General features: G+C 40.6%; 2 protein-coding genes across 2 annotated transcripts in view; both read left to right on the forward strand.

Moving 5' to 3' along the window:
- The window catches only part of LOC311038331 (uncharacterized protein), a 55524-nt gene that overhangs the window by 24655 nt on the left and 12424 nt on the right, over positions 1-18445 (forward strand). The gene's annotated exons all lie outside the window — the stretch shown is intronic.
- The window catches only part of LOC311038005 (myosin-7-like), a gene marked incomplete at both ends in the record, with an annotated part of 39329 nt that overhangs the window by 1642 nt on the left and 19242 nt on the right, over positions 1-18445 (forward strand). Inside the window, 19 exons of the mRNA XM_084047301.1 lie at positions 663-819; positions 2669-2696; positions 3246-3345; positions 4277-4369; positions 4537-4600; positions 5113-5211; positions 5688-5791; positions 6393-6531; positions 6986-7104; positions 7794-7943; positions 8650-8820; positions 9999-10314; positions 10777-10844; positions 10952-11157; positions 11665-11788; positions 12559-12695; positions 14132-14387; positions 15576-15818; positions 16698-16874. Of these exons, the coding sequence (XP_083903427.1) occupies positions 663-819; positions 2669-2696; positions 3246-3345; positions 4277-4369; positions 4537-4600; positions 5113-5211; positions 5688-5791; positions 6393-6531; positions 6986-7104; positions 7794-7943; positions 8650-8820; positions 9999-10314; positions 10777-10844; positions 10952-11157; positions 11665-11788; positions 12559-12695; positions 14132-14387; positions 15576-15818; positions 16698-16874 (2751 nt within the window). The remainder of the gene's footprint in view (positions 1-662; positions 820-2668; positions 2697-3245; positions 3346-4276; positions 4370-4536; positions 4601-5112; positions 5212-5687; positions 5792-6392; positions 6532-6985; positions 7105-7793; positions 7944-8649; positions 8821-9998; positions 10315-10776; positions 10845-10951; positions 11158-11664; positions 11789-12558; positions 12696-14131; positions 14388-15575; positions 15819-16697; positions 16875-18445) is intronic.

Here is an 18445-nt window from a genome sequence, read left to right on the forward strand (position 1 = left end):
AGGAGACACAAAGTAGACTCTTTGTGTCTCCTACCGAAAATACAACATGGTCATCAAAGTATTGGCTTAGGACTAAGACAAAAACAAAAACAAGTCCATGAATTCAAGGCTTCATGGGGTGAGTAATTGATAGAAAATAAGTACTTTTTTGGGTGAACTACTCCTTTAACCCATTAAGACCTGGAACTGTTTCATTTTTAGATTTGAGCTGAAAAGCATTATTTTACACTTTGGGCTATTCAAAAATAGCAGATATACCAGCTCATAGCACGGCACCGTGCCGCGCTATGAGCTTGTAGATCTGCTATTTTTGAAAAATCGTGAAAATGTGTGCAAATCTTTGAAATATGTATATTTTTAAAGCAAACATTTTTAACTCAAATCTTTGTTTCTGGGGGTCCCTGGAACAAAATATTTTGATGGGGGTCCGCGGCCAAATACATAACATTTTGGGGGTCCTTGACATGAAAAAGATTGAGCACCACTGATATAGAAACATACGTTTTTCAGAAAACTGTTGGTATTTAGGAGACATGTAAAATCGGCTTCAGGTCTTAACTCTTTCATTGCCAGAGTAAAACATCTATAGCTGCCTTTTCCGCCACTGGATCTAGCTGATGTACCTTTCACTGATATGTGACGATGACCTCCTCTCTCCACAGACCTACTCGGGGCTGTTCTGTGTGACCGTCAACCCCTACAAGTGGCTGCCGGTGTACGACCAGTCAGTGGTCAACGCCTTCAGGGGCAAGAAGAGGAGTGAAGCTCCCCCTCACGTCTTCTCCGTCGCCGACAACGCCTACCAATACATGTTGGCAGGTATACCGGAAAACCATCTTCTAAATCAGCGGTTTTCAACCTATTTCATGCCAAGGACCCCTAAATAGGCTCTATGCACAGCAGCCATATTGGACAGAAATTGGGCCCCTTCCTTGCTTCCTTCACAGGTGTTACCAATGACACTAATGAAGGCTCTGTTCCATTTAGTGTAGCACAAGGGTTCTCAAGCTTTTTAATTTCAAGGAGAGTGTACAAATGGAACCAAATGGACCCGGGAGGGTCCATTTGGTTCCATTTGTACACTCTCAGAGTTACACCCTCTCAAGGAACCATGAGGGTCCCTGGACCACACAATATCAGCACCCTGACCCTGACCTGTTTGGCCAGAATGGAACAGAGCCTTCATTAGTATCATTGGCAACACCTGTGAAGGAAGTAAGAAGAGGCCCAATTTTTCTCCAAAATGTCTGCTGTGCATAGAGCCTATTGACATATATATTTGGCCGCGGACCCCATCTGAAATGATTTGTGCCAGGGACCCCCCAGAATGCTAAATTCTACAAAATCCTTCAAACACTTTCAAGATTTTTCGAAATTGATCAAAAATAGCAGATCTGCAAGCTTGCAGCGCGGCACAAAGTGACGCATTATGAGCTTGTATATCTGCTATTTTTTGAATAGCCAACGTATACACTATGGATGAAGGGGTGCAAATGTATTAACACCTTTGGCTGGGGACCCCCTGGAACCCCCTCAAGGACCACTGGTTGAGAACCACTGTTCTAGCTTGATTAGTAAAGGTGACTCTGTAGATTATTAAAAAAACATGGTCATGGTTGTGTCCGCCAATATTAAAAGCAGGGTAAGTGATTTTCTATGGTTAAAATAAGCGCTAAATAGCTCTATATTCTGATAGTACTCATTGCTATAGTGTTTGTTCAGTAACAGGAGTCTCCATGTCTCTCCAGCTCTTTACTCTTTGACTGCCATGGATGAGTACACTCGCCAGTTGGCGATAGGCTCTATGCACAGCAGCCATATTATCACTTCCTTCACAGGTGTTACCAGTGATACTAATGAAGGCTCTGTTCCATTTAGTGTAGCACAGTAGTTCTCAGATTTTTGATTTTCAGATTTCCACAACCCCCATAACTCTCAGAGTTACACACCCGTAAAGGGCCATTTGGGAGTGTTTCCAGTGAGCCAACATGCACAATATCAGCACCCTGACTCCATCTGACCAGAATGGAACAGGGCCTTCATTAGTACCATTGGTAACACCTGTGAATGTCTTACAACATGGCTGCTGTGCATAGAGCCTATTGGCAAAAACAAGCCACATTCAATTGGCCACAACCAGGGGCGCCGATTTATGTCCGCGCTACTGGATGAGCAACGCGTGTGAATTTTCGTTTTTTCCCCGGGTTTGTTACCTTTTTTTTTTTTTTGTGTTACTTTAATGCGGTTAATTTGGTTAATTTGGTACAAAAAACTGTACTCCACGAAGTGCAGATGTCTTTTTTTGTGATGAGTTTGTGATGGGTGCTCGTCATTTCTCCTGGGTGCCCTGTGGAACCCACAGTATTTTTTTGCGCCCTTGGCCACAACTATGCAACGGATTACGCGACCGGATAATTACCGCGCGGCGATCGCAGTGAGGACAGCGATCACGGAAAATATTCCATGATTTGACTATGAATATTTTGACTTGATTCAAAATCGCTCGTTTTCGTTGGCAGTGGCGTGACACTATTACACTATTACTCTGGCAGAAAAGAAAATGTTTTGTTTTTAACCAAACGTATCACTTACCCTACCCTACCTTTAATGTGACTGCCCAAATTAGTACAACATTAATATCATATTACCTTCTCTTTAACTTTTGCAGACAGGGAGAATCAGTCTGTCCTGATCACGTGAGTAAAGCGTTACAGTATCATCATTACCTTGATCTATGGTGTACAGTAAGCAAGTACATTTACTCAAGTACTTGTACTTAAGTACAATTTTGAGGTACCTTTTACTTTACGGGAGTATTTTGAATTTACCATTTTAGTTACTAGTTACTTTTCAGATATAAATTATGATAATATGAAACATACATTAACCACTTTAGCCCTATTTTATACATAAGCTATTTGAAAATAGCCAATCTACAAGCTCACAACGCGTCGCATTAAGACGCGTTGTGAGCTTGTAGATCTGCTATTTTCAAATATTTTAGTACTTTTACTTTTGGTACTTTAAGTACATTTTGATGCCAATACTTTTCGACTTTTGTAATTTTTCAATTCTGGACTTTTACTTGTAACAGAGTATTCTACATTGCAGTATTGGTACTTTTAACTTAAGTAAATAATTTGAGTACTTTTTCCACCACTGTCTAACATAAAAAAAGCTCATCATGTACATTTCCTGAAACAAACAAGCAAACAAAAACATCAAACTTGTTCTTCAACCATCAGTGGAGAATCTGGTGCTGGAAAGACTGTGAACACCAAAAGAGTCATCCAGTACTTTGCCAGCATTGCAGCTGTTGCTGGAAAGAAGGTTGACGAAAAAAAGGTATATTTTGTCTTTTGTACTCGGAAAATCTAGTGTGTTGTCTGCGGCAGGGGGTCCCAGGGGGGTCCCCAAATTATTTTGGAACTTAAAGCGATAGTTCACCCCAAAACATGTTCTATCAATTACACACCCCATGAAGCCTTGAGTTCATGGACATTTTTCAGTTTTTGTCGCATTCCTAAGCCAATTATTTGATGACCGGCGGAGTCTCAGGCAAAGTCATTTTTGGGGTGAACTATCCCTTTATGTCCAACATTGTTTTCTCACTCAACAGTAAACAAACCAACATACAGTATAAGTGTATACAGGGTATCTGCACATTTCTAAAGTGACAATTTACTAACTTTTAAGACCTTTTTTAATCCATGAAGCCTTGATTTCATGGATTTATTTTTGTTTTTGTGGCATTCCTAAGACAATAATTTGATGACCGTGTGTATTTCCGGTAGGAGACACAAATAATCTACTTTGTGTCTCCTACCAGACACATTAGCCGGTAGGAGACGGGAATCAAATTATTGTCTTAGGAATGCGACACAAACAAAAAATAATCCATGGATTCAAGGTTTCATATGGTGTGCAATTGATAGAAAATAAGTCATTTTTTGGGTGAACTCTTCCTTTAATACCAAATTGGCCAAATTGTCAAATATTACATAAGAAAGAGGTAAACATAATGACAATAGCCGATCTACAAGCTCACAACGCCTCGTGAGCCACTGTGAGGCGTTGTGAGCTTGTAGATTGGCTATTTTCACTATTTATCTGTGGAACCGAGTGAAAATAAAATGTAAAGCCTACAATTTCAAATATGGCTATTTTTAATCAAATATGATTATTTTGGGGGTCGCGGCCTGAAAAGTTTGGGAACCCTTGGTCTACTGTAAAATAAATGGTGCATGACTTTAAGACACTCTCTGCTCATCTCCAGGGAACCCTTGAAGATCAAATCATTCAGGCTAACCCTGCTCTGGAGGCTTTTGGTAATGCCAAGACCATCAGGAATGACAATTCCTCCAGATTCGTAAGTTTACCAACCAACCAACCAACACACACACACATACACACACACACACACACACACACACACACACACACACAAAGGTCATTGTACAGTGTGTGATTTTGTGTCGACAACTTCTAGAAAGTCCTCCAGAAACAGCAAACCATTCTGCCTGTCATATTTCTCAGGGTAAATTCATCCGAATTCACTTCGGCGTCAATGGCAAGTTGTCCTCTGCTGACATTGAGACCTGTAAGTATACAAGCGATCTTTATAGATTTGATGCATTTAACACATTACAGTATCTGCCAAGAACGCAGCTGCGTTTTTTCAAATGCATCACTTGCTCGCCAAAAACGCAGATTTGTTTTTAGAAAATTCCACAATTCCTCTAACACAGGAATGATCCCTCGACACTCAGAGAAGGAGTAGATGGATGTGACGTCATCCCCCAAAAACGTCACATCCATCCGTTCCAACATTAAGATTTTTAGAAAAAAACTTCTATCTCAGATAAAAAAAAAAAAAAATGAAAACCAGCCATTTTCAACGGCGATAGCTCCAAAATGGTTGATCGCGGTAGAAATGTTATTGTTCCAGTGGACAGAGGAGGTTTTTTTACATCCGTGTACATACTTTTTCAAAGATCATCTATTTAAGGTAATCAACGCTGGCAAGGGGATAAAAAACGATGTTTTAATCTCAGGCAGTCAATGTGTTAAAGTATAAACCCCTTTATAGTTAAAAACTACCATGTCTTCCAGATCTGCTAGAGAAGTCCCGTGTCACATTTCAGCTTAAAGCTGAGAGAGACTACCACATCTTCTACCAGATTCTGTCTCAACAGAAGCCAGAACTGCTGGGTGAGTATTGCAACGTAAAACAATGTCATGCCATTTAAGACCTGAAGCCGATTCTATACACATGTCTTCTAAATCCCAACAGTATTCTGAAAAACGTATGTTTCTATATCAGTGGTGCTCAAACCTTTTCATGTCAAGGACCCCCAAAATTATATGTATTTGGTCGCCGACCCCCATCTCAAAATATTTTGTTCCAGGGACCCCCCCAGAAGCAAAGAATAGAGTTAAAAATGTTCGCTTTAAACAATATATATTCAAAGATTTGCACACATTTTCACGGTTTTTCAAAATTAGCAGATCTACAAGCTTGTAGCGCGGCATATCTGCTATTTTTGAATAGCCAAAGTGTAAAATATTGCTTTTTACAGTAGCTCAAATCAAAAAGTGACACAGATGCGTTCCAGGTCTTAATGGGTTAAGAAATTGGTTAATAAGTGTATGATAATAATTAAAGTACTGTTCTTGATGCTTCACAGAGATGCTGCTCATCACCAGCAATCCCTACGATTATTCCTTCATCTCCCAAGGACAGATTTCTGTAACTTCCATCAATGATTCTGAGGAGCTGATGGCTACTGATGTAGGTGCATTTGTGGATTAGCAAAACAAGAGAAAGAAAGAAAGAAAGACAGAAAGAGAGACAATGTGTTATCACTGTCATTTCACAACATAGCCAATATTACTATAATATTTATAATATAGATATTAAAGTAATGGAGTACTATACTGTTAACTACTGTTAACTAAAAAAAATAATATATACATATCGTCACCTTCTTAAACTAATGGCCTACGTAATTTTATCTCCCTAGTGTGACTTGGGCGAAAATAGGCATTATTTTGGCCCAAGTCACATAGTTTTTTGACTTAGGCCAACAGAATGGCCTATGTCTGGAGTAAATCAATAAATCGTTTGGCCTAAATCAGGTTTAATCCTATTCAAATCTCTTATGTTACATAACTGACAGACAGTGTTATTTTTATGTTAATAGTCATTATTTGTTAGAAACGTTTTTGGTGAAATGATTAAGAAATATCATATAGTTTTGTTTCGGATCAGTTTACATTTTTTTCTGAAAAACTTTAAAAAAGAAAAAACCTACTTAGGCCTAAGAAGATGACAATATTTAAGGGTCAATAAAGTATGAAAGTAACTTGCCAACTATTATCTCCTGTTTTAGGATGCTTTTGATGTGCTGGGCTTCACCCAAGAGGAGAAGAATGGCATCTACAAGCTGGTCGGTGCCATCATGCACTATGGCAACATGAAGTTCAAGCAGAAGCAGAGGGAGGAGCAGGCAGAACCTGACGGCACTGAAGGTAAGATTTCATCATTCAAAACCTAAACGCAGTGGTGGAAGAAGTACTCACACGTTTTACTTAAGTAAAAGTATCAATACTGCAATGCAGATACACTCTGTTGCAAGTAGAAGTCCTGTATTCAAAATGTACTTGAGTAAAAGTACAAAAGTATCGGCATCAAAATATACTTAAAGCACCAAAAGTAAAAGTACTCGTTGTGCAGAATGTCCCATTTCACACGTTCAAAATGTATTAAAAAATATTTTTGAAATTAGCCGATCTACAAGCTCACAATGCGAACGTGTGAGCTTGTAGATTGTCTATTTTCAAATGGCCAAAATATATTAGGGCTGAAGTGGTTAATGTGTGTTGTTTTGTAATGATAATCCAAATCTACAAAGTAACTAGTATCTTCAAGATAATGTATATATACTGTATGTGGTGAAAATGTATTTAACCCTTACCGCTCCAGATGCTGACAAAGTGTCATATTTGATGGGGGTGAACTCAGCTGACCTCCTGAAGGGCCTGTGCCACCCAAGGGTCAAAGTAGGAAATGAATGGGTCACCAAAGGTCAGGGGGTCAATCAAGTGAGTGCCAGTTGTTTTACTGTTGTACTAATAATGTATTTACATTAACACATTAAGACCGGGAACGCATCTGTGTCATTTTAAGATGTCTTTGGGCTATTGAAAAATAGCAGATCTACAATAGTGTGACACCGAGTGCCGCACTAAGAGCTTGTAGATCTGCAATGTTTTGAAAAATCGTGAAAATTGGGGCAAATCTTTGAGTAGATATTTTTAGATATTTTTTTAAAACTCAAATCTTTGCTTCTGGGGGTCCCTGGAACAAAATTTTGAGATGGAGGAGTCCGCGGCCAAATACATCAAATTTTGGGGGTCCTTGACAAGAAAAAGTTTGAGAACCACTGATATATTAATATATTAACATACGTTGCTATAATATCAATATATTTAAAAAAAACAACTGTTAGGATTTAGAAGACATTTGTAGAATCCCCAGAAGCAAATATTTGAGTTACAAATGTTTTTTAAAAATATATACATTCAAAGTGTTGCACCCATTTTCACAATTTTTCAAAAATAGCAGATCTACAAGCTTGTACCGTGCTACGAGCTTGTAGATCTGCTATTTTTGAATAGCCAAAGAAATCTTAAAAAGACACACAGATGCGTTCCCGGTCTCAATGGGTTAACACAGAAATATTATGTTCAAATGAGAGTTTGTGATTTTTTAAAAACATGTTTCTTGGCAGGTTTACTACTCTATTGGTGCACTGTCCAAGTCAGTGTATGAGAGGCTGTTCAACTGGATGGTGGTGAGAATCAACCAGTCCCTGGACACCAAGAACGCTCGCCAGCACTACATTGGCGTGCTGGACATTGCCGGCTTTGAGATCTTTGATGTGAGTATTTTTTTGAAGACTGAAGATGCCATGAGAGACGATTGCAATGTTATTCTACAGCCGTGCAAGCATAGTGTTGTCTGTGAAAATGTAAAGCAAGACGCACTTAATTATAGAACGATATATAGTTTTCCAATGTAAAACTTCCAAACTTGCCTACGTCAGTGGTTCTCAAACTTTTTCATGTCAAGGACCCCCAAATTGACACTTATTAGCCCGCGGACCCCCCATTTGAAAAGATATTCCAGGGACCCCCATAAGAGAAGATTTTTACGGCTCTAGCAGTGATTCTTAACCATTTTAATTTCAAGGACCCCCAGTTTGACATGCATTTTAATTTAAGCTACGGACCAACATTTAATGGCATTTCTATCTCTAGGACCCCAATTTATATGTAAAATCAATGTTAACCCAGAGAGTGTACAAATGGAACATTTGCACACTCTCTGAGTTATAGACCTGTAAGGGTCCATTTGGTTCCGAACTATAATTTAGCTGGGGACCCCCTGGAACTCCCTCAAGGACCCCTGGGGGTCCCCGGACCCCACTTTGAGAACCACTGGCCTATGTAATTGGTGACGTTTGTAAATACAAGTCAAATAAGACCGTGGCCAGACTGTGTAGCGAAGTGAGAAAAAAACGAATGAAGCGAATCAGTCTGGATCCCAGGCTAACAAAGCAACTGCTTCAACTTGTCCCCTTGCAGTTCAACACCTTTGAACAGCTGTGCATCAACTTCACTAATGAGAAGCTGCAGCAGTTCTTCAACCACCACATGTTTGTGTTGGAACAAGAAGAGTACAAGAAAGAGGGCATCGTCTGGGTTTTCATTGACTTTGGCATGGACTTAGCCGCCTGCATTGAGCTCATTGAGAAGGTAGGTACATGGACTTATAGCTGCCTGCATTGAGCTCATTGAGAAAGTAGGTACATGGACTTAGCCGCCTGCATTGAGCTCATTGAGAAGGTAGGTACATGGACTTAGCTGCCTGATTTGAGTTCATTGAGAAAGTAGGTACATGGACTTATAGCGGCCTGCATTGAGCTCATTGAGAAGGTCGGTGTTTTTGGAGTTCAAAGCAGTGATGGAAAACGTATACTCACATTTGTTTGTCACAAGTAAAAGTATCAATACCACAATCCTATATTAAAATTGCCTAGTGGGCCAACCGACTGACGACGGATGGGAGGGAGGGAGGGAGGGCGGGCGCGCGAGCGTTGGACGTCACAAACGTAACACGCGGACCTGCAAAGCGCACCGTTGCTCTGATCTGTGTCAAACTTGGCCACACCAGGGACCACAGGCAGGGGCGTCACGGGGGGGGGGGGGGGGGGGGGGGGGTTGTAAGTGGGACTGAGTTACTAGGGCCCCAGGTAAGGGGGGCAAAAAAAAAAAATGTTTTTAAAGGGAAAAAATCATAGGGGGGCCCACAGTGAATCGTTGTCCCCAGGGCCCAGAATTTGGTGCTACGCCCCTGACCACAGGCACACCATTGCTCCCCCCCTCAGATAGCACCGACGAAGGTCCTGGGAGGACTGAAACGTTTGGTTTTTAATCCACTTTTGAGCACCGAGCACAATATGAGCATCATAAAATAATAATTTTATTAAGTCTTGTCTAAGGAGTTTTCCTTAACATCTATCTGTCAGTTTACCTTTAAACAGCTATAACTCCAGTTCCCAGCATGCTAAAGCCCTAGACTTGGTGGGTGCTCTTAGACGGCCAATAGGGACGGGCTGGAATGGCTTAAGCCCCACCCCATCTGTAATCCTATTGGCTGGGCTTTAAACAGCCATTACTCCGGTTTCCAGCATGCTAAAGGCCCCAGACTTGGTGGGTTCTCTTAGACGGCCAATAGGGACGGGCTGTAATTTGCTGATGCCCCGCCCCCTCTGGGTTCCTATTGGCTGGGGTTTAAACACCGATAACTACAGTTCCCAGTATGCTAAAGGCTTCAAAAATGGCAGGTGGTCTTACGGTACAGGCTGAAATTGCTGAAGCCCTGCCCACCTCATATACTGTGTCTTGGCGTCTCTTTCCCCACTTTTCTCCAGCCCATGGGTATCATGTCAATCCTTGAAGAGGAGTGCATGTTCCCCAAGGCCAGTGATGAAACATTCAAGGCTAAGCTGTACGACAACCACCTGGGCAAAAACCCCAATTTCCAGAAGCCCAGGATTATCAAGGGGAGACCAGAGGCCCATTTCTCCCTGGTCCACTACGCCGGCACCGTGGATTACAACATCACCAACTGGCTCGTCAAGAATAAGGACCCCCTCAACGAGACGGTGGTCGGTCTATTCCAGAAGTCAACGATGAAGCTACTGTGTGTGCTGTTTTCTAGCTATGCTAGTGCAGAAACTGCAGCAGGTATGTGGGATTATACTCCTAAGTGAACTGAAAGAGGTGGTTCAGTTAATGTTCAGGGAGTTGATTGATTGATTGAATGATTGAATACTTAACAGTTTGCAAAAAAAAGGCAAGGTGGCACATACAAAAGAATGCTAAAAGGATGACCCAAATAAGCCCTCAGGGCTTGTTTCCATTAAGGTCCTGTGTATTCAATTCATCATGACATTTAAAGACAAACAATAAACATCATAGGAGTAATAAGAAAGAAGGATAATACAGTAAACAGTTGGGGTGGGGGGGGGGGGGCATTTCTAGTGATAAGCTCGGACTTTTTACTTTTTACAGGGGCCAATTACAATTTGCAGCCACCTGTAGGTGCTCTTTTAGAGCGGTTTTGAAGGAGGGTAGGGAGTCACACTTTTTTCATGACTGTTGGTTACTGGAAATACAGACGGTCCGCCCTTTTCATGTCGTTAACAGAAGAAGCAAAAAGTGGAGGAAAAAAGAAGAAAGGGTCTTCATTCCAGACCGTGTCTGCCTTGCACAGGGTAGGTAGTCATTTCTCAGTGGCAAAACATCGCAGGACTAAATCATTTGAAATTCTACGGAATATATCAATATAATGTTACACATTCGTTCCCTGCTAAACCCACAGGAGAACCTGGGTAAACTCATGACCAACCTGCGGTCTACCCATCCCCACTTTGTGCGCTGCCTCATCCCCAATGAGACCAAGACTCCCGGGGCCATGGAGAACCCTCTGGTCATGCACCAGCTCCGCTGTAACGGTGTGCTGGAAGGCATCAGGATCTGCAGAAAGGGTTTCCCCAACAGGATTCTTTATGCTGACTTCAAACAAAGGTTAAACACCCGCTTAAAGGGGCTACACCATGAATTAAAAAAATATATATTCTATATAAATATTGCCCCCTAATACGTTTTAAACAGGTTGTAAGCCTAAAAAACATCCAGATATTTTTTCTCACAATCTGACTGTCTGTCATTCCAAGCTATTTCAGCTGCAATACCAAAACGTCCTATTGGGCAGGGGGGAGCTACTGAGCAATTCTGTCTGGCAACCATCAATGCAAAATCTGGGCAAGTGACATCACTTGCCCAGCCATTCTGAAATGGCCTGTTCAGACACGCCCATTCAGGAAATCCATGAAATGAGCATGAATGACTGAATGTTAAAGAAAAATATTTTTTTGGGTACAAGAGACACTGGGGAGCCCAAAAAATACTAAAAACCTAAAAAAAAATGAAATTCATGGTGTAGCCCCTTTAATTTACCGCCAACATGTATATACAGTCGCTTCTCTAAATGTGCTATGGCTTCAAATGATGTGTTTACGACATTTCATGCAGATACCGCATTCTCAATCCAAGTTCAATCCCTGAGGGACAGTTTATGGACAACAAGAAGGCTTCGGAAAAACTTCTGGCTTCCTTGAATCTGGATGAAGAGCAGTATAGGTTTGGACACACCAAGGTAGGTTTTTCATAGGACAGAATCCTTTTTAAACACTTGATTAGACACATGAAAGAAGAAACAGAGGGCCCCCTTGTCCGAAAATATTAAAAAACATAGTTACAATGAAAATACGTCCATTATCTTTTAGTGTTTATTTCCGGTTGCGCCTTTCTACTCATCTAACTCACAGGCTGTATTCAGCTCTGAATACTTATCAGTCATTAAAGGTAGGCTAAGTGATATTTTTTTTGTTAAAATGGTTAAAGTACTATATTCTGATCGTACTCATTGCTACAGAGCGTTTGTTTGGTCACAGGCTCTTTAGTAAACAGAATATAGTACATTTTCAGGTAGGTGACAACATTTAAGCCAATCAGGAAAGAGCACTGCAAATGCATTTTCTGTTTAATAAAGAGCTGGAGAGACATGAGAGACTCCTTTTACTGAACAAACACTCTATAGCAATGAGTACTATGAGAATATAGAGCTATTTAACACTTATTTTAACGAAAGTAAATCACTTACCCTAGATGACTGCTGCCCTTTGATACATTTGAAAGAGGTACAGCACCAGGTAAATGACTTCTTTATCGGTACAACCTTGAAAACACACACACACACACACACACACACACACAGTCACACACACACTTGTGCCATGGGCCAGCTAGCAAATATTAATTCTGTGCACACACTCACAACACAGAGATCCACAAAGTTACCAAGCATTGTACTCCAATAGCCCAATAGCCCAGTTTGTTTACACACAGTCCTCTTATCAATATTAGGTGTTCTTCAAAGCTGGTCTCCTGGGGGTTCTTGAAGAGATGAGAGACGACCGTCTTAGTCTCATCATCACTGGACTTCAGGCCAGATCCAGAGGAATACTTGCCAGAATAGAATACCAGAAGATGGTAGAGCGCAGGTACAGTATCATAGTTTTTGCTAATGGTGGAAAATCAAGTATGTTCAAATACTGTACACTTTTACTTTACTGGAGTATTTACAATTTTCAATGCGTTTACTTCTACTCCACTACATCTCAGAGGCAACTATTGTACATTTATTCCACTACCATTATGGGAAAACTTTAGTTCCTATAGTTACTTTGTAAATGTTGTATTATTATTACAAACCATACATTAACCACTTCAGCCCTATACTATGGCTATTTGAAAATAGCCGATCTACAAGCTCACAACACGTCGCTTTGCGACACGTTATGAGCTTGTATATCACATACATTTTGAAAACGTAATGAGTACTTTTACTTTTGGTACTTTAAGTATATTTTGATGCCAGTGCTTTTGTACTTTCTAATTACATTTTGGATACCTGACTTTTACTTAATAACGGAGTATTTCTACATCGCTGCATTGATAGTTTTACTTAAGTAACAAATGTGAGTACTTCGTCCATCACTGGTACTTGCTCAAATCAAACATCCTGTAATAGAGGCAGTGGTGGAAAGTAGATACATTTACTTAAGTACTGTACTTAAGTACAATGTTGAGCTATTTGTACTTTATTTCCAATTTCCAGTACTTTTACCTCGACTCCACTACATCTCGGATCCAAATATTGTACTTTTACTCCACTACACTTATTTGAAAACTAGTTACTAGTTACTTTTCAGATATAAATTATTAGATTATTAAACATACATTAACCACTTTAGCCCTATTTTATACATAGGCTATTTTCAAACATTCTAGTACTTTTACTTTACTTTTAGGCCTGTCAAAAAAAATCGATTCATGAATAAATCGCGATTCTTAATGCCACGATTTTAAAAATCGATTCAAAATATTAAAATCAATTTTTGGGGATTTTTTTTTTTTTTTAAATAAGTTAGTACCTTTTTCACTGGCAATTTGTCTGAAATCAATGTCAGAAAGACTGCCTGACATGATCTGGCTGCATTGAAGTGTATGATTCAACTTTTCATGGTTTGTATTATATTAAAATGTTCTAGTATAATTAAAGCAAAGTAATTTGGGGTAGAAAATCGCAATAAATCGCAGAATCAAATATCAATTAATCGCAGAATCGCAATTTTAATCGAATCGGCACCCTAGAAAATCGCAATAAATCGCAGAATCGAATATCAATTAATCGCAGAATCGCAATTTTAATCGAATCGGCACCCTAGGAATCGAACCTAGGAGTACATTTTGTTGCCAATACTTTTGTGCTTTTACTCAAGTCAATTTTGAACTCTGGACTTTTACTTGTAACAGAGTATTTCTATATTGCAGTATTGGTACTTTTACTTAAGTAAAGAATTTGAGTACTTTTTCCACCACTGAATAGAAGGAAGGAATTACTGATGAAACAACTATTTACTGTTTCTATCAAAAGGGATGCCTTACTGGTGATCCAGTGGAATATACGCGCTTTCATGGGTGTCAAGAATTGGCCCTGGATGAAGATGTTCTTCAAGATCAAGCCTCTGCTGCAGTCAGCCGAGACGGAGAAGGAGATGGCTAACATGAAGGAGGAGTTCATTAAGCTCAAAGAGCTTTTTGCTAAAACGGACGCCAGGAAGAAGGAACTGGAGGAGAAAATGGTCTCTATTCTCCAAGAGAAGAATGACCTGCTGATGTCAGTCCAGTCCGTAAGTCATCGAGTTAAACTAAATTCACATACATATATTCACTGTATTATTATTCTTTATGTTGCCATAATAAATACGATACCATACAATATAACTTTTTTTATCAGCTCACACTGAAATCATCAGCAGTCATGTATGCAATACACACATTTGACATAACAAAAAATAAATTGCATACATGAAAAACGAAGACAAGAGCAATGTCCACCGCTCGGCCTAACCCTGGTCAGACTGTAGATTAAAGGGATAGTTCACCCAAAATACATATTTTTTTCCTATCGATTAGTCACCCCATGGAGACTTGAATTCATGGATATTTATTTGTTTTTGTCGCATTCAGGCAGTGGTTCCGGTAGGAGACACAAAGGAGACTCTTTGTGTCTCCTGCCGGAACCGCTGCCGGTCATCAAATTATTGGCTTAGGAATGCGACAAAAACAAAACAAATATCCATGAATTCAAGTCTCCATGGGGTGACTAATCGATAGGGAAAAAAAGTAATTTATGGGGTGAACTATCCCTTTAAGCCTCAAAGTTGACAAAGGACAAAGGACTTCTTCAGTCTAACCTTATTGTATATTGGAACGCTGTATCTCCTTCCTGAAGTATAGCAACCTATATTCCCCATTATATTCCCCATACAAAACATGGCTATAGTGTTTGAAGTGATATTCCTTGCCAACCTTAGCATACTGTTATTATATGTATCTGTATGGAGTCTCTCGAGTGGTTGTCCAACCATTAAGGACAATAGGCTCTATGCACAGCAGCCATATTGGGAATGACTTGGGCCCCTTCCTTACTTCCTTCACAGGTGTTAACAATAATACTAATTAAGGCTCTGTTCCATTTAGTGTGGCACGGTGGTTGTCTTATTTTCAAGGACCCCCATAACTCTGAGAGTGTACAAATGGAACCAAATGGACCCTTACGGGTCCATTTGGTTCCATTTGTACACTCTTAGAGTTACACACCCACCGCAAGGGCCCATTTGGGAACCGAAATGGAGTGTTTCTAGTGAGCCAACATGCACAATATCAGCACCCTGGCCAGAATGGAACAGAGCCTTCATTAGTATCATTGGTAGCACCTGTGAAGGAAGTAAGAAGAGGCCCAAGTTCTGGCTGCTGTGCATAGAGCCCATTCATTTCCTATACAAAACATTTTAAATGCACGGTTTCAAACATAGGAACAAGACGCTCTCTCAGACGCCGAGGAGCGCTGCGAGGGTCTGATCAAGAGCAAGATCCAGCTCGAGGCCAAGTCCAAAGAGCTGACGGAGAGGCTGGAGGACGAGGAGGAGATGAACGCAGAGCTGACCGCCAAGAAGAGGAAGCTGGAGGACGAGTGCTCCGAACTCAAGAAGGACATCGACGACCTGGAGCTCACTCTGGCCAAAGTGGAGAAAGAGAAGCACGCCACTGAGAACAAGGTGTCGTAAAGAGACAGTCTATATAACTCAGTGGTTCTCAACCTGTGGGTCACCCCCCCCATCCCCACCCGGGGTTGCCAGATCTGCTTATTATAATTTCCCCGCAAGATTTTATTTGAAAATACTCGCGACGTGTTGTGAGCTTGTAGATCTGCTATTTTCAAAGAGCTGATGTACATGTTAAAGTGCTCATGCGGCCCATAGTAGCTTCTTTTGGGCTGGTTTTCCTAGACCTGGTTGCTTGTTTCTCTCACAGAATCTGGCAACACTGTCCCCACCCCCACCCCCGCCCCCCACACACACACACACACACACACACACACGGTTTTGGGAGAGGGGTCCCCAGATGACAGTAAACTTAAAGTGACAATGTAAAGACTTTTAAGACCTTTTTAATACCCATAAAGACATTAAGGAAGGAAAATAAATGAAATAAAAAAAGACCATTGCTGCGTCAAAGGTAATCAACAAACTATACCATCAAAACTGGTCAAACGTTGGCTAATAATAAGACAGAGGCAAACATTGTGAAAATAGACAATCTACATCTCAACACAACGTCTCGCAACGCTTGTAGATCGGCTGTTTTCACAATATTTATCAGTGGAACCGAGTCAAACTAAATGTAATGCCTCAACTCCTCCAATTCCAAGTGCTTGTCAGGGTGGGCGGTCCCCAGTTCAAATATGAATATTTTGGAGCGTCCCCAGTTCAAATATGATTATTTTGGAGCGTCCCCAGTTCAAATATGATTATTTTGGGGGGGTCACGGCCTGAAAAGGTTGAGAACCACTGGTCTAACTCATGTTGATGAAGAATGTACTCACTCAGGCAAGGGAACGATACTATTATTATACTATAACTGGATAATCATTGTAGGTTAAAAACATGACTGAGGAGATGGTAGCGTTGGACGAAATCATCGCCAAGCTGACCAAGGAGAAGAAGGCTCTACAAGAAGCCCACCAGCAGACCCTGGACGACCTTCAGTCGGAGGAGGACAAGGTCAACACTCTGACCAAGGCCAAGAGCAAGCTGGAGCAGCAGGTTGACGACGTGAGTATTCTAAGCAAGGTTCTCAGAATCAGAATCAAACGTTGTTGTCACATCACGCATTACAAGTAACCAGTGGTGTAAAGTAACTAAGTACATTTACTCAAGTACAATTTTGAGGTACTTTTACTTTACTGGAGTATTTACAATTGTCTATACTTTTACTTCTACTCCACTACATCTCAGAGGTAAATATTGTACTTTTACTCCACTACAATTATTTGAAATCTTTAGTTACTAGTTACTTTGCAGATATGAATTATTACATTATAAAACATACATTAATCACTTTAGCCCTTATTTATACCGAGGCTATTTGAAAATAGCCGATCTACAGTACAAGCACACAACAGAGCTTGTAGATCTGCTATTCTCAAACATTTTTGTACTTTTACTTTTGGTACTTTAAGTACATTTTGATACCAATACTTTTGTACTTTTACTCAAGTAAATTTGTAACACTATACTTTTACTTGTAACAGAGTACTTCTATATTGCAGTATTGACACTTTTACTTAAGTAAAACATTCGAGGACTTTTTCCACCACTGCAAGTCACATGGGTGAAATTCTTAATTGTGCAGGCCCATCAATGCAGTTAAAAGATAGAGAATTAGAGCATATAAGAATTAAGTGCATAAAAGTGGCCAATGTGCATAATCATTTAAGAGTCATGAATGTGTGTAGGCAACTTTAGCCAGCATTAGATTAATTACTCAACTGCTCCAAAGGAGGGCGAAAGAGAACACACTTTTGTTCCATATGCCTACATTGTTTTGGTTACAGAGCATGGTAAATTAAATATGAAGTTGTTTTGCCCCAAAGTCTTGTATTTCTATCCCATAATATGTCTGTGTTGTTTTGCGCACGGCAGAGCGCACGTCGTCAAGCGGCCTCAATGGAAATCAGTTTCCTCTCAAAATGGTGTGCATTTCAAAACAAGAGTTTATTTTTTAATCTGTACCATTGGATATTTGTAACGTGATCATTCAATACATGTTTTACTTTGAAATTGTACTTCTGGAAATAGAAGTAGCCAGCTAGCCTAGGTATCTTTGCGTCTTCTGACTTCCTCCGCGTTATTAGCCTCTGGGGCCCGCAGGTGCTAGCAGCAGTGTTATTTTATTTTACAGACGGCACGGGTCGGGTGGGCCCCAAATGGGGTGGGCCCCAAATGACTTGCGGCCGTCGTTACGCTCCGGGTGAATACTGTAGGCTCTATTCACAGCAGCCATATTATGAAGACATTCACATGTGTTACCAATGATACTAATGAAGGCTCTGTTCCATTTAGTGTAGCACAGTGGTGTCCACGACCCCCATAACTCTCAGAGTTACACACCTGTAAGGGGCCATTTGGAAGCCCATGAGGGTCCCTGGACCCCAACTGTAGACCCACTGGTGTTTCCAGTGAGCCAACATGCACAATATCAGCACCCTGACTCTGTTTGACCAGAATGGAACAGAGCCTTCATTAGTATCATTGGTAACACCTGTGAATGACTTCATAATATGGCTGCTGTGACAACACATTCTCACTCCCAACTAGTCACTTAATGAAGAACCGTCAGTAGC

The sequence above is a fragment of the Gymnoscopelus microlampas genome, assembly GCF_963454915.1.
Source record: "Gymnoscopelus microlampas genome assembly, chromosome: 21".
Taxonomy (NCBI): Eukaryota; Metazoa; Chordata; class Actinopteri; order Myctophiformes; family Myctophidae; genus Gymnoscopelus; species Gymnoscopelus microlampas.